Source organism: Narcine bancroftii, chromosome 6 (genome assembly GCF_036971445.1).
Source record: "Narcine bancroftii isolate sNarBan1 chromosome 6, sNarBan1.hap1, whole genome shotgun sequence".
In the NCBI taxonomy this organism is placed as follows: Eukaryota; Metazoa; Chordata; class Chondrichthyes; order Torpediniformes; family Narcinidae; genus Narcine; species Narcine bancroftii.
In genome coordinates this window covers 242466853-242487708 of record NC_091474.1, presented here as the reverse complement: position 1 = coordinate 242487708, position 20856 = coordinate 242466853, and the positions used below count along the sequence as shown (strand labels likewise).

Below are 20856 nucleotides of genomic sequence, written 5' to 3'. Positions count from 1 at the left end.
CTCCCTTCACTGGGTTGTTGCACACACCCACTGAACGAGAGGTTGCAGTCGACGGGTGTGGAGCGCTGACGAGGTGGTGGCTGGGTGAATCGACCCCTCCCCAGACCCAGGCACTTCAATGTCAAAATGATGCAGCTTCCTTCGAGAATAAAGCATGAGAGTCGGCAGACACCCGTGGTTGAAGTAGAAACACAACGCTGGAGACACTCAGCAGGTCAAACAGTGTCCTTTATAGAGCAAGATCCAGAACCAACGTTTTGGGCTTGAGCCCCTCATCAAGTGCGACAAGACAATGGCAACCAAACTACAACGCTCAGCCTGCCTATATCTTGTCACACCTTAATGAAGGGCTCAAGACCGAAAGGTTGGTTCTGGATCTTTATCTTTGCTCTATACACTGTCTGAACCTGCTGAGTTTCTCCAGCATGTGTTTCAACTTCCTTCCGAATGAGCTGTGAACATTTACAAAGTCCTGGCATTTTACTTTGACAGCCTTGAGAAAGTTCACCCAACTTGGGGTTCAGGGCACCACTCCCTGTATGAGGTATTAAACCCCCCCCCCCCACCAACACTCGCTGAAGACATGAACGGAGATTCCACACTGAAAATCTCAATAGTCCTCCAGAGAGATGGCCCACTGCCAGGAATGAACCTTTCTGATGAGATCTCCCCCTCCTCCGGGGTCCATAAGACATAGGAGCAGAAATAGGCTATTCAGCCTATCGAGTCTGCCCCACCATTTAATCACGAGCAGATCCATTTTCCCACTCACCCCCACTGCCCGGCCGTCTCCCCATCATATTTGGTGCCCTGGCTAATCAAGTACCTATCAAACTCTCTTAAATACCCCCAATGACCTGATCTCCACAACGGCTTGTAGCAAAAAAAATTCCACAGATTTACCACCCACTGGCTCAAGAAATTTCTCTGCACCTGTTCGAAGTGGACGCCCTTCAATCCTGAAATGGTGCCCTCTTGTCCTCAATTCTCCCAATGTGGGGAAACAACCTTTGTACATTGACTTCAGGTTGGAATTCCCTCCCATGTGTCCTGAAACCAATATCCGGAGAGGTTGGATGGGAGGAGTCTTTATTCCCTGGAGCGTCAGAGCCAGAGGAATAACCTTGGGTTACAAAATCGTGAGGGGTACAATCTTTTCCTCAGGGAGATTCTAGAACTGGCGGACACAGGTTTAAGGTGAGGTGGGGGGTGAGAGGTAACAGAGTCTAAAAACACGGCGCTGGAGAAACTCAGCTGGTCAAACAGTGTTCTTTACACAGCAAAGATAAAGATACACGACCAACGTTTTGGGTTTGAGCCCCTCATCAAGGTGCAAGCAAAATGTGGACAGTGCCCAAACAAAATGGTGGGAGGAGTGGAGAACAGAATGTGCTGGCTTTATTGAAGGAGGTGCCAGAGGAAGTGGGTGAGGCAGGTAATATTGCAACATTTATAAATATTTAGGTGGATACATGGATAGGGTGGGTTTTGAGGGATATGAGCCAAATGCAGGTAGATGGGGATGAATGGGGGGTGGGGTGAGGCAGTTTGGTCAGCATGAGCAAGTTGGGCTGAAGGGCCTGCTTCTGTGCTTTACGACTCTGTGACACTCATAATCGACTATACGTTTATCAGGTCACCTCCCAGCCTCCTTTTCTCCAGGGAAAACAGTTCAGTTCAGGTTTACGATCACCGAGAAAAGGTTTGTTTTGCAAGCAATCCTAATAGTCAACAGTATAGCAGTTAAAAAAAAACATGGTACAGAGTGCAGTTACAAAGAGAACTTACAACAGAGGAAAGGCCGCATTTTATGAGGTGTGAGGTTCATTCAGGAGCCTGATAACAGCTGGAAAGAAACTGCTTGAATCTGGGGTGCATGATCTCACATTCGTAGATCTTCTTCCCAACAGGAGGTGGGGTGTGGTTGGGATGGGATGGGTCTTTTGACATTTTGGCAGTTTTTCTGAGGCAGCGGGAGGTGTGGAGGGAGTGTGGGTGGGCTGAGTGGTGTTCACCAAGCCCCGCCTCTCCATTCTCTCCCCGGGGTGGAGAATTGGATAAGCAAGTTTGCGGATGACACAAAGATTGGTGGTGTGGTGGACAGTGAGGAAGATTACCGTAGATTAAAAGGTGATTTAGGAAGGCTGGAGGTGTGGGCTGAGAAATGGCTGATGGAATTTAATACAGATAAGTGTGAAGTGTTACATTTTGGAAAGGCAAATCTAAATAGGTCATGTGCATTAAATGGTAGGCTATTGAGGAGTGCAGAGCAACAAAGGGATTTAGGAGTTGTGGTAAATAGTACCCTCAAGGCTGATACTCAGGTAGATGGTGTGGTGAAGAAGGCATTTGGAATGTTGGCCTTCATAAATCGGAGTATTGAATTCAAGAGTAGGGAGGTTATGATGAAATTGTACAAGGCATTGGTGAGGCCAAATTTGGAGTACTGTGTACAGTTTTGGTCACCAAATTATAGGAAAGATATAAACAAAATAGAGAGAGTGCAGAGAAGGTTCCGAGAATGTTGACAGGATTTCAAGGTTTGAGTTACAGGGAAAGGTTGTGCAGACTGGGGCTTTTTTCTCTGGAGCATAGAAGATTGAGAGGGGAATTGATAGAGGTGTTTAAGATTTTAAAAGGGACAGACAGAGTAAATGTGGATAGGCTTTTTCAATTAAGAGTGGGGGGGATTCAAACTAGAGGGCATGGTTTAAGATTGAAGGGGGAAAATTATAAAGGGAAAATGAGGGGAAATTTCTTTTTTTTTTAATTTTTTATTTTTCACACCGTAAACCACATGATACATACTTTTTCCTTTTCAAATATATATAGTGCCATTTTCTCCCCCCCTCCCTCCTCCCATTCCACCCTCCCTACACCCCCCCCCCACCCCCGTCCATTTAAAGTACAAAATCTAGGATACATTAAACCAGTCAAACAATGTTGTCATTCAATAAAAATAAACAAGAAATTCCACTGAGTCAATTCTTTTCATTTCCTTCTCCTTTCGTTAATTTAGGTAGTGAATGTCCCCGGTAGGTTTGCTCTATTGTGTTTCATGTAAGGCTCCCATATTTGTTCAAATATTTCAATATTATTTCTTAAACTATATGTATTTTTTTCTAATGGAATACATTTATTCATTTCTATATACCATTGTTGTATTTTCAAATTATCTTCCAATTTCCAGGTTGACATAATACATTTTTTTGCTACGGCTAGAGCTATCTTAACAAATCTTTTTTGTGCATCCTCCAAATCAATTCCAAATTCTTTATTTTTTATGTTACTTAGGAGGAAGATCTCTGGGTTTTTTGGTATATTGTTTTCTGTAATTTTATTTAATATCTGGTTTAGATCTTCCCAAAATTTTTCTACTTTCTCACATGTCCAGATTGCATGAATTGTTGTTCCCATTTCTTTTTTACATCGAAAACATCTATCAGATACTGTTGGGTCCCATTTATTTAACTTTTGAGGTGTAATGTATAGCCTGTGTATCCAGTTATATTGTATCATACGTAACCTCGTATTTATTGTATTTCTCATCGTTCCAGAACATAACTTCTCCCATGTTTCCTTTTTTATCTTCATATTTAAATCTTGTTCCCATTTTTGTTTAGTTTGACCATTTGTTTCCTCATTCTCCTTTTCTTGCAGTTTAATATACATATTTGTTATAAATATTTTAATTATCATTCTATCTGTAATCACATATTCAAAGTTACTTCCCTCTGGTAACCTCAGACTGCTTCCTAATTTGTCCTTCAAGTAGGATCTCAATTGGTAATATGCCAGCACTGTATCTTGAGTTATATTGTATTTATCTTTCATTTGTTCAAAGGATAAGAATCTATTTCCTGAAAAACAATTTTCTATTCTTTTGATCCCTTTTTTCTCCCATTCTCTTAAGGAAAGGTTATCTATTGTAAAAGGGAGTAACTTATTTTGCGTCAATATTAGTTTTGGTAATTGATAATTTGTTTTATTCCTTTCTACATGAATCTTTTTCCAAATATTGAGTAGATGATGTAATACTGGAGAACTTCTATGTTGTACCAATTTTTCATCCCATTTATATAATATGTGTTCAGGTATCTTTTCCCCTATTTTATCTAATTCTAATCTAGTCCAATCTGGCTTTTGAGGGGAAATTTCTTTACACAAAGGGTGGTAGGGATGTGGAATGAGCTTCCGGCAGACGTAGTTGAGGCGGGATCATTGGTTACATTTAAGGAAAGACTGGATAGTTACATGGATAGGAGAGGACTGGAGGGGTATGGACCAGGTGCTGGTCAGTGGGACTAGGAGGGTGGGAATTTGTTACGGCATGGACTAGTAGGGCCAAACTGGCCTGTTCTGTGCTGTAAGTGGTTATATGGTTATATCGGTAACGCTCGCCAATGCAGGCAGCATCCAGCTGAATCTCCTCTGCCTTCACTCTACTGTAACCTCCTCCCTCCTGGCGACCCAGGCCGCAGAGACACCCAGCACAGAATTGGGCTTTCTCGCCCATCAAGTCCCTGCTGACCATTTTAAATTTAGACAGGCAGCATGGTAATAGGCCCTTTTGGCGCACAAGCCCATGCTGTCCAAATACTCCAACCTACAACCCTCAGTACATTTTTAAGGGTGAGAGGAAACCCAGTCGACATAGGGAGATTTGAACCTGGGTCATTGGTGCTGTAACAGCATTGCAACACTGACCACCATACAAACTGCGCCAACCATGAATGTATATTAAGTATGTATCATAGTTGGGAGGTCGTGTTGCAGTTGAATTAGATGCTGGTGGGACCCCATCTGGAGGAGCCCCATCTGGAGGAGCTTTGGTCACCGAGCTGCAGAATAGATGTTGTCAAGCTGGAAAGGGTGTAGAGATTACCAGGACTGGAGGGGGGGGGGTGTTGAGCAGGCCGGGGCTTTATTCTTTGGAGCACAGGAGGATGAGGGGTGATCTCATGGAGGTGTATAAAATCACAAGAGGAATAGATCAGATGAATGCAGGAAGTAACCAGAGGTTGCGGGTTTAAGGTGGTGGGGGGGGGAGAAATTTAACAGGAACCTCAGGGATAACTGTTTTTACACAGAGGTGGGGTGGGTGTGTGGAATGGACTGTATGAGGAAGGAGTTGAGGCAGGCACTATTGCAACATTTAATATAAAATTGGACGGATTTATGGATAGGATGGGTTTAGCAGGATATGGGCCAAAGGCAGGCAGGTAGGACTTGTGTGGGTGGGACATTTTGGACGGCATGGGCAATTTGGGCTGAAGGGTCTGTTACCCTGCTACGTGACTATAACTGCAGCCGCTGGAATTCTGGGAGTAACAGGAAGATGGGTAACTTAGCGCATTGGGCAACACCCACCACACACACAGGAGTGGAATTAGACCATTCAGCCCATTGATTCTGCCCTACTATTTCATCATGACAGATATACTATTCTTTTCAACCCCATTGTCCTGCCTTCTCACCTGGATTCCCTTCCTAACAAAGAACCTAACTACCTCAGCCTCAACGAATTCCAGGTTAAAAAAAAATCCTCATCTCTGCTCAAAGTGATCTGCTGCAGCCAAACGGATGCACAAGAAACACCAAAAGCAGTAGCAGAGATTTAAACGACCACAAAAGCAAATCGGAGAGATATATCAAAGAATAAACAAACATTTTGTTGCTGTTGCGATGAAGAACAGTTCAGTCAGATCATTTGGTGGTCCCAGAGTAGTTTATAGATAGGATTAGGGTGGTACATCAAGGATCTAGAGCCTGATCACTGTTGGATCACTCTTGAACCGAGAGGAGCTGATCTTCGGGCTTCTGTCCCTTCTGCCCGAAGGGACCAGTGCGAAGAAGGCATGTCCGGGGATCTGCAGCTCTGCTGCCGATGGCTTGAGCTGTAGTCTGTGCGGCTGCAGAGGCCGCGGGGAGCGCTGGAGGCGGATCCGCGGACACTCCATGTCCCTGGAGGGACTCTCTTTTGCTTCCCTTTCTCTTACTTTGTTAGGGGCACCAGGTGATGGTCATGGCGGCTTTTAGTTTGCCTTACGTCAGGCAGAAGTTGGAATACGTCATGAAAATGGCATTTTCTGTATCATTACAATGAAAGGAACTTTGGCTGCCTTCCTGAGACAATCTGGTTTTCTTCTCCAAAGATATTGTCAAGTTTATTGTCATTTGATTGCACAAGTACAACCCAAGAAAACAACGTTCTCCAGTCCTCAGTGCAAAACACAGACACACAACCAGACATAACACACCGACAGACAAACAATACATATTCAGGTCATGTTTTCATCTATACAATGAATAATTTTTATGAATAGGAGAGTGTGATGTGCTATCGAGCAGAAAAGCAGACACAAAACATAAAGTCTGTTCAACAGGCTTTATTCCGCACAAACTTCCACAGAGCTGGCTGTGAGAGTAGCTGTGCTGGTTCTGAGACTGACCTCGAGGGTGATTGGCAGCCGACTGGGTGGGACTTGGTCCATTCAGGTCGGCTGATTGACAGCCGGCCAGGTGTTGCCTTGTCCTCCAGTGCTCTTCTGCAGGTTCAGAGGTCGCCCCCTGCAGTAGGCTGGTGTTGTAACACCACAGAGAGTGGTCAGTATGAGCAGTTCCTTTGGTCGTTCAGTGTTCTCCCTGCCCGTCCGTGAGAAGCAGCTGTTCCTCAGCCTGGTGGTGCTGGCTCTGATCCTCCTGGATCTCTTTCCCTGACGGGAGCAGCTGAAAGACACAGCGTGCAAGGTGGAAGGGGTCCTCATTGATTTTGCACTCCCTCTTCAGACAACGATCCCGGTAGATCGTGTCGATGGGGGAAACTTCAATGATCCTCCCTGCCTCTCCTGTGGATTTCTTGCCCATTTCTACTCTTTCCTTTTTTTGTTTACAGCGGGCAGAGTGTGGGTTGTCGGTAACTAGGGTTCTGAGGTTGTGAATGCAGAATGAGCCACATTTGCTGGCTGGGCTTCATGCAATGTTAGCCTGGAAAGGTTGCCCACATGCAAGGAGGATGAGGCGCTCTATCAATGACTCCAAAGACAGTGAGTGAGAAACGATAGGCTTTCATACACTTTAGATTGTAGTTGGCCTGATTCCACATGAAGGACGGGGGAGGGAGGTCGACCTTTACGGCCGGGTCTCAAGGGGAGGAGTTAATAGCGAGCGAGACATCAGTGGACTGGCCACCTACCCATACAGAGTCATACATACATGTCATCGCAAAACCCCCGCAGGGTTAGAATTCTAGAGGCTCAGCCGGTCGGGTGGTCTCCTCTGCCTCTGTGATTGGCGCAGTTCCGCCGGTGGCTCCTTTGCCGGTCATGTGTCCTGAGGCTGGGGAAGGAGGGCAGTCTCTGTAGGAAGTGGGGCTTTGTTGTATGGGGGCGCAGTTATGGTGGTCGGAGCAGCTGGAAGGGGGTCCGGGGTGCGTGGCTGAGCTGCACCGAGTCCTTGAGGGGGGCGATGGGGGTGTAGGTCGGACCTGGGTTGAATGGGGTAGGGAGTGGGTGTGTATCTTCGGCACGTGCCAGATTCCGGATGGGGGACTGTGTCCTCATGGCCGTCAGGGTACAGCACGTAGGCATACTGAGGGTTGGCGTGCAGGAGCTGCACCTCTTCAACCAACAGATCGGACTTATGACCCCTCATGTGTTTCCGCAGCAGGAAGGGGCCCAGAGATGAGAGCTGGGGCAGCAGTGCGGTTCCGGTCGCTGACTTCCCAGGGAAGAAAAACATGCGTTCATATGGGGTCGTGCTGGTAATGGTGCATTGGCAGGATTTGATGGCATGGAATGCTTCCGGCAGGACTTCCTGCCAGGCCTTTGAACAAGGGCCAGAAGGACTGTCTTCCAAACAGTGGCGTTTTCTTTCTGTCTGGCCGTTTTCCCTGGGGTTATAGCTTGTGGTTCTATGAGAGGCCATGCCTCAGGCCAACAGGTACTGCCGCAGCTCGTCACTCACGAAAGAGGACTCCTGATCACTGTGGATATAATTCGGGTACCCAAAGAGGGTGAACATGCTGTGGAGTGCCCTGATAACAGTGGCTGAGTTTATGTCAGGACAGGGGATGGCAAAAGGGAACCTGGAGCACTTGTCGATGATGTTGAGGAAATAGACATTCCTGCTGGACAAGGGCAGGCACCCCTTGAATTCTATACTGAGTCATTCAAAGGTGTGTGTGGCTTTAATGAGGTGCAACTCGTCGGGCCAGAAGAACTGTGGTTTACATTCCACGCAGACCCGATAGTGTCTGGTCAGAGACCCAACATCCTCGAGGGAGTATGGGAGGTTCCGAGCTTTAATGAAGTGGAACAGGCTTGTATCTCATTGTGGAGGGACTGAAGGTGACTGAATGCACGCTGGCACATGTCTCCTGGGATAGGGCATCTGGGGGGGTAGTTGAGCTTGCCCAGCTGGTACAGGATATCATAGTTATATCGTAGATTCTCCACCTCAGGATTTGGTCATTCTTGATTTTATCCCGCAATTTGGTGTTGAATATAAAGGCCTTGGCCCGTTGGTCCGTTAGCAGGGTAAATCTTTTCCCAGCCACATAGTGATGATCGCCTGTGCCTCCTTCTCAACAGAGGTGTGCTGTGTCTCGCGGCCGTGGAGGAAGTGGGAAAAAAAATGCCACTGGCCTCCCGCCTGGTTGAGAGTGGCGGCCATCGTGAAGTCGGAAGTATTGCTTTCCACCTGGAATGGGGTGGATTCGTCCACGGCACGCATCGCGGCTTTAGCAATGTCTCCTTTGATTTGGGCGAATGCAGCCCAGGCTTCTGCCGATAAAGGGAAGGTTGTGGATCTTACTGGGAGGTAGGCTTTATCAGGATAATTTGGCACCCATCGGGCATAGTAGGAAAAGAACTCCAGGCACCTTTTTAGCACCTTGAGGTTGTGTGGGTTCAGGATCTCCATGAGGGGACACATGCGGTCGGGATTGGGGGCAATGACACCGTGCCACGATGCATCCGAGGAGGGCCAGGCAAGTGGTGCTAAACACACACCTATCCTCGTTGTAGGTCAGATTGAGGGGACTTAGCAGTGTGGAGGAATTTCACAAGGTTTGCGTGGTGGTTCTGCTGGTCGTGGCTGCAGATGGTGACGTTGTCTAGGTAGGGGAAAGTGGCCATCAGTTTGTGCCTGTCTATCATCCGATCCATTTCTCTTTGGAACACGGAGACATCATTAGTGACTCCGAGGGGTACCCAGAGGAAGTGGTAGAGCCCGCCATCCACTGGTGATCTCCTGGGTGTAGGGGGAGTTGGCGGTATGCCGACTTTAGGTCAGTGGTGGAGAACACCCTATACTGGATGATCTTGTTAGCGATCTGGGGCAGGGGGTAAGCATCCAGCTGTGTGAAGCGGTTGATCGTCTGGATGTAGTCAGTCACCATATGGGGTTTACTCCGCCCCTGACCACCATGACTTGGGCTCTCCATGGGCTGGAACTGTGGGCTATGACCCCGTGTGCCAGGAGTCGCTGGACCTCATAAATGCCCTGTTCTCAGTGCTATAGCCCCTGCCCTTTGTTGCAATGGGCTTACATTCCAGGTTTGGGCTCTCAAATAATGACAGAAGGGGTATGAGGAGGGTGGAGAGGCTGCAGGCTGTGGCTGGCTGCTGGGAGGGCCGTAAGCTGAGGGGTTTGTATCGTTATGGGCGGTGTGGTCCTCCAAATGCCATCGTTAACACTCCTGAACTGGCTTTGGAAGTTGAGGCCCAGGAAGATTGGCACGTAGAACACCCTACCAGTAACTTAAAGTTACCATAATGTTTGCTCCCCCCCCCATCCGTCAACAATGCAATACAGTATCCGCATATCTCAGTGGATTGGTCCTTGGTGGCCATTGAGATTGGTCCAACAGAGAGAGTTTGTGAGCAGTGCCCGGATGGATGAGGCTCTCTGTGCTTCCACTGTCAAACAGGCAGTTCCCGTTTAGCTCAATCTCCAACATCGAGTGGATGATCGGGTGAGGGCTGCCTTGGTTCAGTATCACGGATGCCAGAACTGGATCGTTGCTGTCGGGGGTGGGGGCTGATCGGAAAGGTGGCGACCCCCATTTTGACCACGCAGCCATACCGGGCGAGGAATAGTCAGGCGGCAGACGTGATGTCCAGTCAGATGGCGACTCCTGGGTTGAGCTGCTCGGGACCGGGGTCGGGAGATTGCCCCTACAGTCTCTCCCCAGGTCGCGCAGGGCTCAAAAGAACCTGTCCACGGACTCAGCGGGCAGCTGCTTCCTTGAGGCCAGAAGGTATCGTGAGCAAACTTCGTTCACCCGGGGTCGGTAGAGGCTGCAGAGTTTAGTCACTGCAGCTGGGTAGGTCGTGCAGCCTCTGATCGCTTGATGGCCAACTCTCGCTTGCAGGACCTTGAGCCTCTTCTCATCCGAGGCCCACGAGGTCCTCTGCGACTTCCATAAAGTTCAAGAAGCACTCGATCTACCGCTCAGCAGCTCCAGGCATCTGCAGATCGATGTTGAGCCTGTTGGGTCGCAGCATCCTGTGTGGAAATTAAAAGTGCATGAGATTGATACGCTCAATCAATGACTCCAAAGTCAGTGAGTGAGAAACCAAAGGCCTTAATGCACCTTAGATTGTAGCTGGCCTGATTCCATGTATTTGAATGAAGGACATGGGGAGGGAGGTCAAGGGGAGGGAGCAAGTCATCAGTGGGCAGATACACAGCAGTATATACAAATCACCACCGAGGATTTGTTGCTTGTTTCCAGCATTTATTCGCTTGCATCCATTGCAATGTTCCAGCACCACCTCTGTTTTACACTGGGCTTCCCTTCGGCCCAAATCCCTGCTCTCATTCAACCATGCCCACTGCTAACTTCCGCCCCTCTTCCTCCGCGCGGGAATTAGCCTTTTCCCGCGCAACGTCATCGCGTCACACGACGTGTCACTCATGAACGTCACCGGAAGAAGCGGTCTGCAGGGCTCCTGATCCTCGCCCAGCGTCGGTGCGCGCGCAGGCGCAGTTCCGCCGCCGGGGGGGGGGGGTGGTGGTGCGCCTGCGCGGCTCGGCTGTCATGGAGGTCTGGGTGCGCGGCGGGGGCGTTCGGTCAGTGGCCGCGGCGTTGCCGCCCGGCTCCTCCGGCCTCGACCTGAAGCTGTGCCTCTACGGACAGGTGCGCTGGGCTGGGGGTCGAGTGAGGGCCTGGTGGGACGGGGCGCTGGTCTGGAGCCGGGGGACAGCCTTCGACTTCCTCTGGATGCTGCGTGTCCTGCGTAATGTTTAGCCAGGCCGGGAGGGAGGGGCTGGACGGTGGGGGTGCGAGCTGGACGCAGCTGATGGGGGTGGGGGCTGGACGCAGCAGGTGGGGGTTGGGTTGGGTTGGGTTGGGGGGTGGGGGCTGGATGGTGGGGGTGGGGGCTGGACGGTGGGGGTGGGGGCTGGACGCAGCTGGTGGGGGTGGGGGTGGGGTGGTGGGGGCTGGACGCAGCTGGTGGGGGTGGGGGTGGGGTGGTGGGGGCTGGACGCAGCAGGTGGGGGTTGGGTTGGAGGTGGGGGCTGGACGGTGGGGGTGGGGGCTGGACGCAGCTGGTGGGGGTGGGGGTAGGGTGGTGGGGGCTGGACGCAGCAGGTGGGGGTTGGGTTGGGGTGGGGTGTGGGGGCTGGACGGTGGGGATGGGGGATGGACGGTGGGGGTGGGGGCTGGACGGTGGGGGTGGGGGCTGGTTATAACATCTGTTACACTAGCAGGATATCCTGCATTTCCTGGGAAATCAAAAACTCAGTTGCTGGCTACATGGTTGAAACAAGATGCCCCCCAAAAAACTTCATATGGCCTTAATGGAGAAATTCGATGTGGTCATGACTTTCAGCATCAAATGTTACCACAATTATAGCACTCCAAGTCAGTGCTGGTGTTCTGTTTCCTGCCGGCTGCCTGCTCCTTGCAGGTCTGGAAGCATCGACAGAAAGAATGTGTACTGATGCACACAGGACTGTAACTAATTGAGGCGTCCTTGGGCGAAGCTCAATTTTTTTTGAACTTCATATGACCTTAAAGGGTTAAATTCAATCTGGTCATAGCCTTCAGCATCAAATGTTACCTCGACTGAACCTTGTTGGACACTTCTAGAGTGCACTATATTGATTTGCATGGAGAACAGACAGACCTTCACAAATATATATTTGATGATGGTGGTCATTGGGACTTCAGAGGTGGAGAGGGTGAGCAAATTTAAGCTCTTGGGAGTCACTCTTGGAGGATTTTTTCCTGAATCCAACACACTAACAGCATCGTGAAGAAAGCACATCAGTGCCTCTACTTCCTCAGGAGGTCGTGGATTTGGCGTGACAGTGGAAACCCTGGCAAATTTCTTCAGATGTGAGGTGGAAAGTTTGCTGACTTGCAGAACCGATGCCAGACTATTTTGCGACCTAAGCCAGGCTGAGCGCGGTGGGAGGGGGGTGGAGGGTTGCTGACCAAGCTGAGGAGTGGGGGAAGGGGGGGGGTTACTGAACAGTGGGTGCAATACCTGGTTTGATGTGCGCCATACCACTTTATTCCTCCAACTTACCCGACTTATAGCGCATTACTCAGAACCATGTCATTCATGACGCAGAGGTGCCAGAATCTCTCTTAAACAGTGCCTCTTTGAGGTCTGAGCCCTTGGCAGCTGCCTAGTTGGCCTAATGGTAGTGCCAAACCTGACTGGCTGCATTACAGACTGGTATGGAGGCACTGATACCCCTGAGCATAAAGCCCTATAAAAGGGAGTGGACACAGCCCAGGATATTGCAGGCTAAACCCCCTCCACCATCGAGAACATCTACCGCGAATGCTGCCGTTGGAGAGTAACAGCATTCATCAAGGATTTGCATCACCCAGCATGCGCTCTGCTCTCACTGCTGCCATCAGGAAAGAGATCTTGATGCCCCAAGACTCGCACCACCAGATTCAGGAAGAGCTGTTACTCCCTCCACCACCAGTCTCCTCAACAACAAACTCAATCAGGGACCCATTTAAGGTCTCTTTTGCACTTTATTTATTTATTTTTTCTCTCAGTATTGCAAAGACAGTTTGTTTACATTTCTTTATTTGTTTACATGTGCCCGCTGTGTACAGTTTTTTTTGCACGACCAATAAATGGTAATTCTGCCTTGCCTGAATCTCAGGGTTGTATGTGATGTCATGTACGTACTCTTGACAATAAATTTGAAATCGGGTTCGAGTCGTGCAGCGCAGAAACAGGCCCTTCAAATTTCAGGTGCCTGAATAAAACTCTTGGCCCTCCATCTTTTCTCCCCCTTTTTATGCTTGATATCTCCCCTTTCCACTCCATTGAAAGTTCCTGACCTGAAGCTGTGACTGACCACTTCCCTCTGTATTGCTTCTTACCTGCTGAGTCTGTCAACATCCTTTTGATTTCAGATTTATTGTCAGAGTACATACATGACATCATGTACAGCCCCGAGATTCTTTTTCCTCCAGGCATGACAGAATTACCACTAATCTGTAGTGCCAAAAAAAAAACTATACATATAAACAAATAAAGAACTTTAAACAGATAATGAATGTAAACAAACTGTGCAAAGAGAATTTAAAAAATCAATAAAGTACGAGTCCTTAAATGAGTCTCTGATTGAGTTGTTATCTCAGAGTTTGTTGTTGAGGAGTCTGATGCTTCCTGCTGCTCTCTGACAGCAGCTTTTCCCTATAGATGTACTCAGTAGTGGGGAGGGTTTTGCCTGTGATGTCCTGGGCTGTGTCCGTTACTTTTTGCATGGTTTTACGCTCAGGGGTATTGGTGTTCCCATACCAGACCGTGATGCAGCTGGTTAGCACACTTTCCACCACATCTCTGTAGAAATTTGTCGGGATTTCTGGTGTCAGACCAAACCTCCACAAACTCCTGAGGAAGTAGAGGTGCTGACATGCTTTCTTTTTTAAAAAAAATATTTTTTCCCAGAACCATACAGTTTTTAAACTTTTATACATTTCAAATATTATGTTTACAAGAAAAAATTCCCTCTTTTTTTTCCCTCTTTTCAATTGGATCCCTGCATAATCTAAGTATGGTTGCTATATCTTAATGAAAGTGTCATGTTTATTTATTTTAAGTTATAAGCAGTTTTCTCCATGGGTAGACAGCTATGCATCTCCCCAGCCCATCGAGCAAGAAGTAGGGGAGAATCGGACTTCCAAATGATTTAGGAGTCATGGAACATAATTCCCTGAAAGTTGAATCACATGTGGATAGGGTGGTGAAGAAGGCATTTAGTATGTTGGCTTTCATAAATCAGAGTACAGAATATGGGAGTTGGGATGTTATGTTGAAATTGTATAAGGCATTGGTGAGGCCAAATTTGGAATATTGTGTACAGTTTTGGTCGCAGAATTACAGGAAGGATATAAACAGTATAGAGAGAGGGCAGAGGAGGTTTACGAGAATGTTACTGGGGTTTCAGGGTTTGAGTTACAGGGAAAGGTTGAGCAGGCTGGGATGTTATTCCCTGGAGCGTAGAAGTTTGAGAGGTATTCAAAATTATAAGGGGGACGGATAGAGTCGATGTGGATAGGCTTTTTCCACTGAGAGTGGGCGAGATTCAAACAAGAGGGCATGGATTGAAAGTATAAGGGGAAAAGTTTAAGGGAAACACGAGGGGGAATTTCTTCACGCAGAAGGTGGTGGGGGTATGGAATGAACTTCTGCCAATGGTGGTAGAACCGAGATTGACGTTAATATTCAAGGAAAGGTTGGATAGGTATGTGGATGGGAGAGGTGTGGAGAGTTGTGGGCCAATTGCAGGTCAGTGGGACTAGGTGGGAGAAGATGTTCGGCATGGACTAGTAGGGCCAAACTGGCCTGTTTCTGTGCTGTAAATGGTTATATGGTTAAACACTTTGCTACAGCCAAAGCTATTTGAACAAAACAGATTTGAAATTTAGTTAATTTCGTATTCATAAGTTTGCCCAGAAGATACAGCTCTGGGTCATATATGAAGGTCACTCCTTTTAATCTGTTAGTGTTTCAGTGATATCATGTTAGAATGGACTTACCTTCACACACGACCATGTAGTTTTTGTGGTGTGAGATATAATTGATACAGAAAATAATATTGGACCAGTCGATAATTGCGCATTAATGGTTAATGTCACACTGTCCAAACACCAGTCAGACTAGCCTCCCTCTGGTATTGTAACACCTAGATCCGACTCCCAACTCTCCCTTGACATTTGTAGGCTTGGGAGAGGGGTTGGCTGCCATGGTGGGGAGGGGAGAGGGGTTGGCTGCCGTGGTGGGGAGGGGAGAGGGGTCGGCTGCCGTGGTGGGGAGGGGAGAGGGGTCGGCTGCCGTGGTGGGGAGGGGAGAGGGGTCGGCTGCCGTGGTGGGGAGGGGAGAGGGGTCGGCTGCCGTGGTGGGGAGGGGAGAGGGGTCGGCTGCCGTGGTGGGGAGGGGAGAGGGGTCGGCTGCCATGGGGGGGAGGGGAGAGGGGTCGGCTGCCGCGGTGGGGGGGCACAATTGATGGTGGGAGGGAGACTGGCATCTTGTGGGGTGGACGAGGGAGACCAATTTGCATGACATGTCACTTACCGTATCATTACAGGGTGGGACCTCCTTAAATCACCAGGTTGGTGATCTTCTAGTGCTATCCCTCCTCAGCTTGAAATGTGCTGGAAGCACCTTTGTCCCACTAATCGCACCTGGGTCCCAGGTGGGCTACCCGGGTGCTTCAGCTTGAAAGCACCTGTTATTTTTCCTGCCTCCTCTCTTAGCACCTTGGAGATCATTCACTCAGAACTTCCAAAGATTTTATCATTTTTTGGAAATCTTTTGTTTTAACCCCCATTTCCTTGGGCTTGTTCCACCTTCACTATTTTCTTGTGGACTTTCTGTCGACGATCTCGGTGACTTCTGAGCTTCAGTTTTATTTTTCTGGGTCTTGTTCCTTCTTCCCCATCAATCCTTTATTTTTAAACAGAATTTTTTAAAAATCTTGTTGACTTTAAATTGGTCTTTTAATCAATCTTCATGGATAGCTCTTCAACCTACGTCTGGCTAGGTCCTCAGCATGGCCACGTCCCTGTTGACGTGCTTTCTTCATTATGACATTGATGGGTTGGGACCAGGAAAGGATCTCTGAGATAGTGACTCCCAAGAACTTAACTTTGCTCACCCTCTCCACTGTTGATTCTCCCAACCCACCCCACCATGATCATTGGATTGCATACCTCTAGCTTTCCTAATGTCAACCAGCTCCTTAGTTTTGGTGACATTGAATGCAAGGTTGTTTTGCTGCATCATCAAGCCAAGTTTTCCAGTCTCCCTCCTGTACGCTGACTCGTCCCCTTTATACAACCCACTACCATGGAATTGTTGGCAAATTTGTAGATAGCGTTATTGTGATACCGAGCTACACATTTGTAGGTGTAAAGTGAATCGACTCAGGATTCCAGCATTTTCAGTTGTGTTTCTCGTGGAATGTTTCACTCATCCTCAATCCTTTTCCCTCGAAACCCCTTTCTGTCCTGCCCCATGTATTTTGCTCCCTGCTGCAGGCCACCCTGAGCTCCCTGTCTCCACCCCACTCCTCGCTCTCGCTCTCTTTCTCTCTCTACTCTTCTACTGCCTAGAGCTTCCCTTCTGGGCAGCACAGTCAGCGCAACGACATTACAGTGTCAGCGGCCCAGGTTCGAATCTGGTGTTGTCTGTAAAGAGTTTGTAAATTCTCCCGTTTCTTCATGGGTTTCCTTGGGTCCCTTCAAAAATGGTACTGGGGTTGTAGGTTAATGGGGGTATTTGGGTGGCATAGTCTTATGGGCTGGAAGGACCTATTATTGTGGTTTATGTCTAAATACCAAAAAAATTAAGTTTAAAATAACCCTCCATTTTGCTCTGTTCCATGTACCTATCTAATAGTCTCTTAAAAGATCACATTGACCCTGCCTTCCACCACCATAACTGGCAGGCATTCCATGCACCCCCACCATGTTGACCATAAATACAAACTCAGTTGAAAACATCACTTCACAGCTCTTGAATTCATTTGCTCAGTATATGAAGGCCAACACACTATAAGCCTTTTAAACAATGCTAAAAACGTGGCAGCATCTGTGTCCTGTGGACACGGACCCCAAGATCTCTCTGTTTGTCCATACTGCTCAGAGTCCTCCCATTAACATGGTTTTCAGCCTTCAATTTTGACCTTGTGAAATGTTCTTCATCTCACTTTTCTGCATTAAAACTCTGAAAGAAACTCGGGTTGTATGTGATGTTGGGTATCTACCATATTTGATGGCATTTAAGACCCATGGGCACATAGGACCCACTCTTTCCCCCCCCCCCCCCCCATTTCAGCAGGGAATATTAAGAATTTTTTTGTGTATTTGTGGATAACCATTTAATATTATTGAAATATGTATAGTTAAGAAACATACAATTAGGAAAAATCTTTTTAATAATACTGCTGTAATTTACAAGAGAAAACAAAAACAGATTAGGTTTTGCAGAGAACATTTTATAAAAACAAACTGCCGCTGTCGGTTCCCATGCTGGTCTCACTGTCTGCTCTCTCCTGGTGGCCTGCTGTTGGTCCCTGCGCTGGTCTCACTGCCTGCATCCTCCCTCCAGCCTGTTGTCCCACTCCCTCCCTTCGGTAGGGGGAAGGAGCAGGACCAGTGTGGGGACCAACATTGGGCTGCCAGGAGTCTCCTAACAGCTCACCACCAGCCCCCACACTGATCCCGTCACCCCGCTTCCTCTGACAGCCTGCCACCAGCCCCTAACGATAGCTGACAGTGATGCTTGTGAGCCAGGCAGCAAAGACGATCACCGTCGACGTTACTCACCGTTATCACCATAATTTCAACTTTGCATACAAGACCCGGGGGATATTTTTGACCTTCTTGAGGGGGTGGGGGGTGGTAAGCGGGTCTTGTATGCCATTAAATACAGTTCTCTGACAATAAATTGGAACTTTGACTTTAAACTTTATTTCTTCCAATTTAATTTCCTGGATGTAGGGTATCCCTGCTGCCGATGTCTATCTAACGTGTAACGGAAAGTTGGTTGGCGAAGAGGTGGAGTTGCAGGATGGAGCAACCTACAGTCTGGAGACGAGACTGGTTGGAGGGAAAGGAGGTAAGATCTCAAGATTCAATTCATTATCATGTAATAAAGACAGTGCAATATTACACAGTTTGTTTTCATCTTCTGCCCTAAGGCAGACAGATCCATCATTTAGCACAAATTGCCTGAAATGCCTCTTGGAGAAAGGGAAGGTAAAGAGAGCCCCCCTCAGAGTCACTGCGTGTCTGTAGATTCACCTTCAATGCTCGCGCAGCCGCAGTGTCCAGTCCAAACAATTAGCAGCCCGAGTTCCAGATCCAAACCTCCAAAATGGTCAGTAACCCTTCGGCTCCCTCTCACATCCTGGTTCCGATATCTTTTACCCCTTCAGCCAGTCTCCATCAGTGCGCAGCCCGGTACGAATCCATTGACTGCAGTCGTCAGCAGCCACCAGCCTGCGTGGGTTAGTTGCCTTGAGCCGCCTGTGTGTTTCTTCAACCGCAGAACCCCTCACTGGTCCACCACCATGGTCACTGTCCTGTGGGTCATCTCCTCGGCTTCTTCTCAAATAGGTGGGTGGTCTCCCCGTTTTCTGCTGCCCTGCGCCAGTCCTCTGCTCCCCCCGGAGTCTGTAACCCCTGTTGATCAAGGCATTGCCATCTTGAGCACAGACCCTGCGGTTGCAGGATTTTTAAATAAATCCACCGTCAGCTCCATTTACAGGCTATTTAAAGCCTGTATGGGGCAGGCAGTGGGAGCCCCGGAGGTGCATCGTAACTCTGCTCACCAGCGTTGCCATTTTCATTGTAATGCCATGCCTTTGGTGGAGGTAGCAGTCCTGGTCACCTCTCTGCTAGATGGATGTCATTAAGCTGCAAAGGGTGCAGGGCTGTTATTGGGATCAGGCAGCTGGAGTTGTGAAGAGAGACTAGATCAGATGGGGCTTTTTGGGTGACCTTGTAGATTTAGGGTAGGAGAGTCCAAATCTGGAGGATACAGATCTAAGGTGAGAGGAGAAAAGGTTTGAAAAAGGCTGAAGTGGTGAATGTGTGGGCTGAATTGCCAGACACATTGGTAGAGCTGATGATAACATTTTAACAGGGACAGCAACAGGAAGGGTTCAGAGGGATATGGGCCAAATGCTGAGGGCTGGGACTACCTCGGGTTGGTGATTTGGCCAGAATGGGTGAGTTGGGCTGAAGGACCTGCTGTATGACTTTGTAATATCAGATACCTTGTGGGTTGTGATGGTGTCATTGTTCTTGAGAGGTGTGAGGGAGGCTGATTCCCTGAAAATTAAGGAGGTGGGAGGAAGGGGGGGGGGAGTTTGTCATAACCTGTTCTCATAATGCCAACTTGATATTCATGCTTGTGATAGCACATGTTCTAGTCTCTGAGCCATAAGTGTTTCTTCAGCCTGGGCAAGATAGAACCATAGAACACTATAGCACAGAAACGGGTCCTTCAAGCCATTTAGTGTGTTCCAAACTATTATTCTGTCTAGTTCCATTAACCTTCACCAGGACCATATCCTGTTAGGCTTTTTCTTTCAAGAAGAACAACTTTATGTGGGTTTAACACTTAACCAACTTTGTTTTCCTTGAGCGACTTCCAACGACAACCCCCGTCATATGTCACTTTTGGTTTCTGGCCAACTGTGTGCATTGCATAATGGTATTATGACTTCAGGTCATTCTGAGATAAATGATACATTCAAAAGATTCTATTCCAAACTATACTCTTCTAAATGTACGAATGATGGTAATTTTATGAAGAATTTTCTAGACCGATTGAATATCCCTAAGATTTCTTCATAGTCAGATTAGACGGGATGAATCTATCTCTCAAGAAGAAATAACAGTTGCTATTTCCTCATTACAATCTGGGAAGGCCCAGGACCCGATGAGTTTCCTGTGGAATTTTTTAAATTATTTTCTCAATTGCATATATCATGTGGTGTTTGCAGATTTGTTTAAACAAGGTAAATTGTTTAGTGAGGCTTGCCTATCTTTAATTGCAAAGATGGGTAAAGACACAATCGAATGTTCCTCCTATAGACCAATTTCTTTAGCTAAAATTTTAGCATCAACATTTAGTAATAGGATGGAAAACATTCTAATTCTAATCTGACTACAAAGAAATCTTAGGGATATTCAATCGGTCTAGAAAATTCTTCAGCAAATATCATCAGATGGGGTTTATTAACCGATGTTCCTATTTGAATATTCGTCACTTAATGAATATTATGTATTTGCTCTCTGGGAAAACTCCTGAGGGTATTCTTTCATTAGATGCAGAAAAAGCTTTTGATCAAAGAGAATGGGCATATTTGTTTACAACTCTTGAAAAGTTTAATTTTGGTTCAGATTTTATTACATGGGTTAAATTATTGTATCTATCTGCCACAATGCTTACGAATCGTGGCACTCATCAAGGATGAGACCTTTATTATTTGATCTGGCAATTGAACTATTAGCAATAGCTTTTCGTAAGTCCAAAGACATCTTGGGGATACGGAGGAAAGGGATTTAACATAAGGTCGTGCAGATGATCTACTTTTCATTTTGGATCCAGTTGCCTCCCTCCCTCATTAAATTGAACGTACACAAAAGTGAACTTCTTCCACTGAACTCACCTGTATCAATGTTTGATGGTTTTCCTTTTAAGATTTTTTTTTTACAATCTTGGTATTACAATTACAAAACATCTTTTTAAGGAGAATTATCTTCCTATGTTTAAACAAGTGAAGCCTTCCCTGACTTAATGCCACCTATGTCTACAACTTCAGTTGGCTGTATAAATTCTATTAAAATAAATATCT

The 20856-nt window shown here is 47.4% G+C and overlaps 1 protein-coding gene across 2 annotated transcripts in view; it reads left to right on the top strand.

Annotated features, from left to right (window-relative positions):
- Positions 1-10933: 10933 nt before the first annotated feature.
- sde2 (SDE2 telomere maintenance homolog (S. pombe)) overlaps positions 10934-20856 on the top strand; it is a 111917-nt gene continuing 101994 nt past the window's right edge. For both annotated transcript variants that reach the window (XM_069887822.1, XM_069887823.1), the window contains exons 1-2: positions 10934-11143; positions 17990-18107. In XM_069887822.1, coding sequence (XP_069743923.1) covers positions 11045-11143; positions 17990-18107 — 217 coding nt within the window. In that variant the 5' untranslated portion in view covers positions 10934-11044. The remainder of the gene's footprint in view (positions 11144-17989; positions 18108-20856) is intronic.